At 40.7% G+C, this 9,265-nt stretch overlaps 2 protein-coding genes across 2 annotated transcripts in view; one reads left to right on the forward strand and one right to left on the reverse strand.

The window, feature by feature from the left end:
- Positions 1–454, reverse strand: part of LYRM7 (LYR motif containing 7) — a 15,504-nt gene extending 15,050 nt beyond the window's left edge. Inside the window, exon 1 of the mRNA XM_042447771.1 lies at positions 432–454. Coding sequence (XP_042303705.1) covers positions 432–454 — 23 coding nt within the window. The remainder of the gene's footprint in view (positions 1–431) is intronic.
- HINT1 (histidine triad nucleotide binding protein 1) lies at positions 436–6,405 on the forward strand. Its single transcript, XM_042455853.1, has 3 exons — positions 436–590; positions 3,655–3,759; positions 6,070–6,405. The coding sequence occupies exons 1-3, from the start codon at positions 453–455 to the stop codon at positions 6,232–6,234; spliced, it is 408 nt and encodes a 135-aa protein (XP_042311787.1). The 5' UTR covers positions 436–452; the 3' UTR covers positions 6,235–6,405.
- Positions 6,406–9,265: the final 2,860 nt, after the last annotated feature.

The raw sequence follows: 9,265 nt of genomic DNA on the forward strand, positions 1-9,265 counted from the left end.
TATTCCTCAGTGAAACTCGAAGACAGACAGAGAGCTCGCATTACTACCGCAGTACAGTGACAGTACAGTGACTCTGTATGTTGCTCCAAAACAGTGGTCCCCGAACTGTGCTTTTTATTAAGGGATTTTGGACTTCAGCTCCCAGAATGCCAGTCTATTAGCCAACACGGCTGAGGCTTCTGGGAGCTGTAGTCCAAAATCTCTTAAAGGGCCCAGTTTGCCTGAAGCCACCTTTCCCTCTTCTCTAACCAACTGAAGGCTGCCTATTGAGCAGTTTTGCAGGAGCCTGACTGGGAGGGGAATGACGTACAGCAGAGCCGACCAATAAGACCGACCGTTACACTATAGCGACTCAGACTGGGAGTGAACGGCCCATTCTAGCTCGCTATTGGTCGAGAGGGAGAGAGGGGCGGGGAACAGAGATATGGAACGTTGGGCGGGCAGAGGCGCGCATGCGCATTAGGGAGACCGAGGCCAAGATGGCCGACGAGATCAGCAAGGCTCAGGTGGCCCAGCCGGGCGGAGACACCATCTTCGGCAAGATCATCCGCAAGGAGATCCCCGCCAAAGTCATCTTCGAGGACGAGAAGGTAAAGGGAGACCCTGCGGCTGCTGAGGTCCCCTGAAGGCTCCAATCCCTATTAGTGCTATTGAAACCTTTCTCGTTCCCGCCTTCACTTTCAGACCTCGTCCTCCCTCTATGCTTCCCGTCCAAACGCTCTCCTTTCGTCTCGACATTTGTCATTTGGACTCCATCTCCCAGAATCCCAAGGCATTGGCCAACATGGCTGAGGCTTCTGGGAGCTGTAGTCCAAAATCTCTTAAAGGGCACCGTTTGCAGAGAGAGCTTTCGTGGACCATTCCCATCAATGTCTCGTTTCTAGTGCTTGGCATTTACAGTATTTACTTATTCAATGTCTATGCTGCCTTTCTCCCAGAAAGGGGCTCAAGGCGGCTCACAAATAATAACTCTTTAAAAACGCATCACAATAAAACAATTAAACCGTTGCATACAACAACAACAAAACAACAGCAGTGAAATAACAATAATAATAATAATAATAATAATAATAATAATAAAATTTATTTATATTCCGCTTCTCCAGAGGATCGAAGGGGATAACAGCAAAAACGTCCATAAAATACAATAATCACTTCCATAAAACATCCATCAAATACAATAATTATAAAGCCACAATACTCATCCCATACAGAAAGCACTCCATATAAAAAAGCCCTCCCATGGTTGCACATTAAATGCCTGCCTGAATGTTATTGTGAGATACACTGGCCCTGGACTTGGAGGTTCTACTTATTGAGGTAGATGGCTGATAAATCTTAACAAAATAGTTCCCCCCCCCTTTTTTTTTTGCTGGGGGCATGATGACTTGGGGCTTCTGGGAGTTGTAGTACAGAATGCAACTTTTCCAGTCCTTGCACTCAACCTTGACTAGTCCATGAAGAAGGGTGTGTGGCCTCAGGGTGTATCGACATTGTGAAAATAGTGCAGTTTGACACCACTTGAAGTGCTGAAGCTCCATCCTGTGAAAACTTGGGATTTGTAGCTTTACAAGGTGTTTGGCCTTCTCTGCCAAAGAGCACTGGTGCCTCACAAAACTATAAATCCCAGGTTTCTGTAGGATGGAGCCCTGGCAGTTAAAGTGCATGATTTCTGCAGTGCAGATGCCTTCCTGGTGTTGTGAAATATAACTGTGCTCAGACTGTTTTTCAGTTGCCTGAAGCATTGCAATATTCAGGTTTGTGGTAGTAGAAGAAAATGGTGAGATTGTGTTCACTCCCTTTTCAACCTGTTTCTCTTAATTGTCCCAGATGGCTTCAGAACAAAAGATGGAAGTGAGACTACTTTCGCTTTCTTTTTTCAGTCTTTTGGATCTTGTTTGAGAGCCAAGTTAGTGGGTGAGGAGTGAAAGTTAATCTTTTTCCTGTTCAGCTTGGACAGACTACAACCTGCACATGAGTTGACTATTCCTAGAGAATAGATCAGTTTTGTGTGAACCAACGATTGCATACAAAGAAGTAAACAAGCAGTGGTTTCCACACTTTGGCCCTCCAGATTTTTGGACTCCAGATCCCAGACTCCTTGACTATGGGTTAAACTTGCTGGGGCTTTTGGGAGTTGAAGTCCAAATCACTTAGAGGACCAGTGTTTGGGAACCACTGGAGTAAAGTATAAAAAGCGTAGTAGAAGTGGTAATAGGTAGTGAATGAACTGATGGTTTTTTGAAGCCTTCTCTAATATTTACATGTCAAATGGTTTATTTATTTATTTGCTAGATAAATGGAAGGGATTTTCCTGTCTAATTATGAAATTACTCTTGATTGGTATGAAAATAAAGATTCACTTCTTCTTGCCAGCTGGACGTAATAAGTAACTATGTGGTAAACTAGAAATCGGATACTGAAGTAGCATGTAGTATTTCTGGAACTCGAGGTTATGTTGCTAACTCTGTTCTATGTTTGAACCTTACATATGGATTCTGTATTTGCTACGGTACTGAAGCCTTCTCCTTCTAGTAGAAATAACAGTGCAGTCCTATAGATCCCTCTTCCAGAAGTAGGCCTGACGCAAGTCTGATGGGACTTACTCCCAGGAAAGTAGGTACAGGATTGCAGACTTAATCATCGTTACAGCAACTATACATCTATCCCTGCATAGTATGGAAGTGGGCAGGTTTATATACAGCAGTTAATGGGAGAATCTTGATTTATAATATGGCTCATGCTATTTGATTACTCCCACTTTCCACCTCTCACCTGGGGAAGCAGTTAAATAAACCATAAAAAACAGATAAGGGCTTTTAGGTTATGTCTCAATTCTACTCTTTGCTTGTCATTTTCAAACAAGCTGACAACTGTAAAATAAGAACAACCTGATTTGTAATTCTGGGATGTTGGAAGAATGACAGACCAACATTCCTGGTGGGTTGTTGCATTTTTTGGCTATAACTGGCAAACCTGAAGGTTTCTTCTTCTTAGTGTCCCCATTTTGGCAACAGTTTTGTTGGCTTCTGCTGCCTGTTATGAGAAGGGATATCATTGTAACGGATTATTTTAAAGAGTGGTTTAATAGACTTCAGTTTAATAATTTTGATTTATATTGGCCTGTAAATCCTTATCCTATAAAATAGTTTTGTTGAATTAATAAATTTGTTTTGCTTACACAGTGAGTTCCAGGAATCCTTTGTACAAGAAGTGGGCAACATGAGAGCCTCTAAGTCAGTGGTTCCCAACCTGTGGGTCGGGACCCCTTTGGGGGTCAAATTACCCTTTCATGGGGGTCGCCTAAGACCATTGAAAAACACCTATTTAATTACAGTTATGAAGTAGCAACAAAAATGATTTCATGTGTTTGGGTCACCACAACATGAGGAACTGTATTAAAGGGTCACGGCATTAGGAAGGTTGGGAACCACTGCTCTAAGTGATGTTGTGCTGTAACTTCTATCATCCTCCATCATGGCTACAGTAGCCTGGACTGATGGGAGTTGCAGTTCTAGAGGGACAAAACATGCTCATCCTATTTTATACAGAGTTTCCAGGAAAATGTTTCTAAATTTGGAGTTTAAATAATGAATGTTATTGTTGGTGTTTAGAAGAATTTACTAAAAAATAGTGACTTTTCCCTCTTCTCAGTGCCTTGCGTTCCATGACATTTCTCCACAAGCTCCAACACATTTCCTAGTGGTCCCTAAGAAACCTATTGCTCAGCTCTCTCAAGTACAAGATTCTGATGAAGCTGTAAGTATGAGGATAAATTCTACAGCTAACCACTTCTTTCCAAGTTTTTCACATAGGTGTTAAATCGATTTTTTGGTCTGCCTCAGACCCGTTTTGATCTTTCCCTTTTGTCTTGTTTTTTGAATATTTGCTGGAGTTTTGAGGGGCGTTTGTTTCTCTCCTGGAAATAGTGACTAGTACAATTTTAATGGTGTAATATGCAGTGCTCTCATAAATCAAGTAACATGAAATGACAGCTGCCTTTTGCAAAAGTACTTGGTTTCCCCTGAATGTTCCTCAGTTGAAACTTCTGTTGTTCGAAGTCATACAATAATTCTGTACATTTCTGGAAAGGTGGGATAAACCAAATAAATCACTATGGTTTGTTTCAGTAAGTGATACAATTGTCATAAGCACATGAAGTTGATCTTAAATTTTCTTTGAAATCGGTGTTTTCTATTAAAATGTATATTACATGGCCCAGGAACAAAAGTATAAACAAGCTTGGAGTACAAAATATTTTATTTTACAAATTTGGAAGTAGCCAGCCAGAAACACCAAGTTGCTTTTTGCAACGATTGATGCATAACTATATGAAGTTGTGTGTAGCTCAAGTGATTACTCTTTGCTGTCACTAGCCCAAGGCTCAGAAACAACTACAAGTTGAGTCTCCCTTATCTGAAATGGTTGAGACCAGTGGTTTGGATTTGGGGTTTATTTATTTATCTATTTAATAATAATAATAATAATAAATCATTCATTTGTAGCCTGCTTTTCCTGGGTAGATTTATTTATTTTTATTTTGGAATATTTTGGAAGATGTGTTTATACATAATTCATTATCTTGGAGATGGAATCCAAGTCTAAAATGAAATTCACTTATGTTTCATATACACCTTATGCACTTAGCTTGAAGGTAAATTTATACACAATCTTTAAAATACTCATTTGCATGAAACAAAATTTGTGTACATTGAACCACCAGAAAGCAAAGGTGTCACTATCTCAGCCACCAGTGTGGACAATTTTGCATTTTGGAGTATTCTGGATTTCAGAATTTCAGATAAGAGATACTTAAACTGTAATTGTTTGTATGTGGGACCATGATATAACAGTAGCATTCATACAAAGCATTACTAGAGCACAGTCATATGGAGTCTTCTAAAGTTAGCAAATGATAATGCTAGATGTAAATGATAATTCTAGATTATCAACTTTGCTTAATTCCTTAGTGGGATGAATCAGAACTATGTAAATCTGAATAAAGTTTATGTGCAGATCTTAGAAGTAACCAAATAATAAATTGCCTATAATCGGTACTTGAGGCAGACAGTGGATCCATTGACATAGGGCCAGTTCCTTCCACAGCTGTGCCATGTTCTATGAGAGTTCCCCCAGTGCTGAATCTCTGAAGAATACAGTCGAGTGCCAGGAGAGCTCCCATCCCGCTTAGAGTAGCTGTGAGAAAAGTAACTTTAAAACCGGAAGTGACCAGAAATGATTGTTATTCCCCTGGTGACGTGTACATTAGCCAACCCTGGCATAACGTTATGACTGCAATGTAATAAGGATGCAAAGGGCTGTTTTTAACAAAGTTACAATACATGCTGGGATAAGGCCTGGAATGGTAACTATAACTAATTAATTTTAAGGGTAATTTCCCAAGGTCTGTATTATTATTATTATTATTATCCAAAATTATCAGGGGATGACAAATGTGGAAGTACTTATTAAAATCCCCAGCAGTAACAAGAAGGATCAGTAAAGCTCAAGTTTACATTCCAGCTCCAAGAATGAAGCAGAGCAGAGGAGCATTTGGATGGAACACATTTCCCCAGTACTTGGTGTTCTGAGAAATAATTGTGGCTCTTTTGTAACCAAAATAGCAGAAAATGATGTGATTTTTAAGAAAAGAAAAGTACTGTAAGAGCATTGATGTAACATAGTTTTTGAATGCATAATGGCTTCGTAATTTGACTAGGAGCACAGAGAATACCCTCAAATTCTTAAAAAATGAAGTAAGAATCTGCAAAATCTGGCCTTATATATGAACTTAAACTTTTCTTCGTTCATTTGAGAAATAAAGGAGTTGGTGGATGGGGCATGATTTAGATGTTCCTCAAGCAGTATTATAGACATATAAAAGCAATAAGACCTGCTGGATCAAACTGAAGCTCATACATCACATCCTGTTTTGGACACTGCTTAAGACCCATTGGATATGCAACTTATGCTGCTTTATTTACACAAATTGCTTTTGCTTTGGTCATTAAAATCTTGCATGCTGCTTTAATGACTGTGGAATGAAGTGGCTTCTCTTTTCTTTTTCAGCTTCTTGGACACTTAATCATCGTGGGCAAGAAATGTGCAGCTGATTTGGGCTTGACCAGGGGGTTCCGAATGGTGATAAATGAAGGTCCAGATGGTGGTCAGTCTGTATACCATGTACACCTCCATGTCCTTGGCGGCCGTCAGCTGGGTTGGCCCCCAGGCTAAGAACTAGGGGAAAGGGAGAATATTGTCCTCAAACCATCTCTTGAATTTAGTGAATACCTGTCTTGAAGAATGCAACCACTGTCAATAACCTTCAGCCACTTAACCTTTCTTGAGGAGAATAAAGAGTTTGTTCAATCCATGTTAATAAAGTTCCAAGCATGTTGAATCATCTTTTTGTGGTCTTCTTTTGAAATGGGTATTGGTGGTTCTACAGAGCTTTAATATATTATTTGTTGCCCTTTTTTTTTTGTCCTTGGAATTCAAGCTGGCAAACATAGGATTCTTACTTTCTGTTTTCTTGTATCCAGCCATTTTCCAGTTTAGTGTATATATTTTTCTTTCATCACAAAACACTTGTGAAATGTGTGGATGTTTACATTTTACAGATGAGATGGTAATTATACTGACTTGCTCAGGGAATGAATGTGAATGGAAAAGGGCTTGGATTCTGATCCCAAAGTTGGAATCATAGGCTGCATTCTCACTGCAGAAACAAACCAGGTTGACTCCTCTTTAATTGCAATGTCTCTATCCTATGGTATTCTGAGAATTGTAGTTTCTTTTGGCACCAGAGCCCTCTGACAGAGATGGCTAAGTGTCTCCTAAAACCACAGTTCCTAAAATTCTGTAGCAGTGAGCCATGGCAGTTAAAGTGGTGTCAATCTGGATTATTTCTGCAGTGTGGATGCAGCCTTGGTCTTTTCTGATCAGCAGTTTCACTGTTGGCTGGGAATTGCTGTGCAGTGCTGTGCAGGTGAAAGGTTTGTTAAATATATGGTTCCCAAGGTGGTATGGAAGACCCACAAAGAGGGCATGAGCATGGTAGCGTCTTCCCACCCATCTGTCCTAGGAACTGGAAATGCATGGGCATCATTATTGGTAGACTGTGGTAATGTAACTGAAGCTCTGTATGTAAGAGGCATCCATTCAGTAGCTTTTTTCCCCCTGGACTAAGGAACATACTCGGTAACAGCTAGGGCAAAGGTTCCTTAATGTTTTCTTGGTTGCTGCAACACAAAAAATGAATTGATAGGGTTGGGAAAGTCTTAGAAATATATCAGACAAATCTGATAAAACATAACCCTTGTGGAATGACATAAACCCAAGCAGGTGGGATGATAATTTAGCTTTACTAATTTTGATAGGATTTGTTAGATTGTTAAAAAATAGGAATCATAGCTATTTGATAGGTTCAATTACATTAAAAATACTTCTTACTCTGTTGTTTCCTCTTTCTTGCTGATAGTGCATTAGTTCCTTCTGATGCTAAACTGCCACATATGAGAGTGTGTGCATGTGTCTTCAAGTTGTCTGTTGACTTATAGCGACCCCATGAATTCTGTAGGATCTTCTTAGGAAAGGAATCATTGGAGGTGGTTTTGCCTGTTTGTTCTTCTGAAATATAGCATACAACACCTGGTATTTGTAGGCACTTTCTCATTCAGGTACTGAACACGGCTGAGCCTGCTTAGCTGCCAAGATCAGGTGGGATCTGCTGCCTTTAGGGCAGTGATGGCGAACCATTTAGAGACCAAGTGCCCAAACTCAAAGGTCTTCCCGCATGGGGTGTTACCTGGTGCGGGGGGGTGGGACTTCTGGGAGGGGACTTTTGGGGGTGAGACCTCTGCCTTCTGGGGGTGGAAATTCTGCTTTTGGTGGTGGGACTTCCCCGGAGAAAGCTGAATGCCTGAGAGGGCGGAGGAAGAGGGGGAACAGGCACTCACCTGTCCCTCCTCTCCCCCACCCTCCCATCTCTCTGCATGCCCTCAGAAATTGCTTCCCATGCTGGATAGGGCACACGTGCCATAGGTTTGCCACCACGGCTTTAGAATACTGTACTTAGATCCAGGTTGACTCAAAGTATTTGCTTAGTGAGAAATGTGTTAGGCAGATAGTTTTGGTCAGATAGTCCCAAACAGTCCAATGCTGAGCGATTATGGGAACTATGATACAAATATAGAGTGCCACAGTTCTTCCACTCCTGTTTTAGTGCTTGGGTGCCTGATGGGTGGCATTTTGTAATGTCTGAGGAATCCTTCCACAAACCAGAGTTGCAAATATCAAGTGTTATTTAGTCAGTGTGGTTGGAAATCATGGGGCTTATAGTCAGGTGGATCTGGAGGAAGCCTTGTGTGTAGCAACCCTCTATGTATATGCTATACCCAGCCCGAAATGGAATGGTGATCTTGAGTGTGCCTATGGCGGCTTCCTTGTGTTCAATTGAGCAGAGGTACTGTTTGATCTAGAGATTCCAGATTTGTTTAATAATCAGTTGTCTTTATGCCTGGGTAGATAAGCTTGCCTGCTGTTGTCCCAATTCTTTGGAGGTGAATCTGCTGCAGGCTAGCTGTCATGGATGAAACTTCAGAGTGTAGAAAGAAGAGAGTTTAAGGTAAAGTTAGAAGGTAGTTTCTACATGTAGTATTTGAGAGCAAGTCTTCTCAGCCTCAGGCTACAATATCTTTCTGTTTAAGAAAATAACCTCTGTGCTTAGCCCTGGGACCAAAGTACAGTAATAACATTTTCCAGCAGCCAAGAGAAGTGAAAAACTCAACAAATGCAATTCTTGAAGGGGGTGGGGAAGGCTAGAGAAGGAACCCAGTAACTGCTTTAAGACTAATTTTAGCATGAATTCTTATGGATATCAAACCACTTCTTTATGTGCACCAATGAAGTACAGTCAGCCTGCTGTATTCATGAATTCTGCATCCATGAACTCAGTTGTCCATGGCTTAAAATTTTTCTTTTAAAAAAATAAAATCCCAAAAGCAAAACTTGATTTTGCCATTTTATATAGGGGATGCCATTTTCTACCCCATTGTATATAATGGCATATTGGTTTGAGTGTTAGCCTACAACTTTGAACACCAGGGTTCGATTCCCAGCTTGGCCATGAAACCCAATGGGTGAATTTGGGCAAATTGTAGCCTCAGGGGAAGGCAATGGCCAACCACCTCTGAACAAATTTTGCCAAGTAAACCCAATGATAAGTTTGCCTTAGGGTCACCATAAGTCAGGAATGACTTGAAGG

Source organism: Sceloporus undulatus, chromosome 2 (assembly GCF_019175285.1).
Source record: "Sceloporus undulatus isolate JIND9_A2432 ecotype Alabama chromosome 2, SceUnd_v1.1, whole genome shotgun sequence".
Lineage (NCBI taxonomy): Eukaryota > Metazoa > Chordata > Lepidosauria > Squamata > Phrynosomatidae > Sceloporus > Sceloporus undulatus.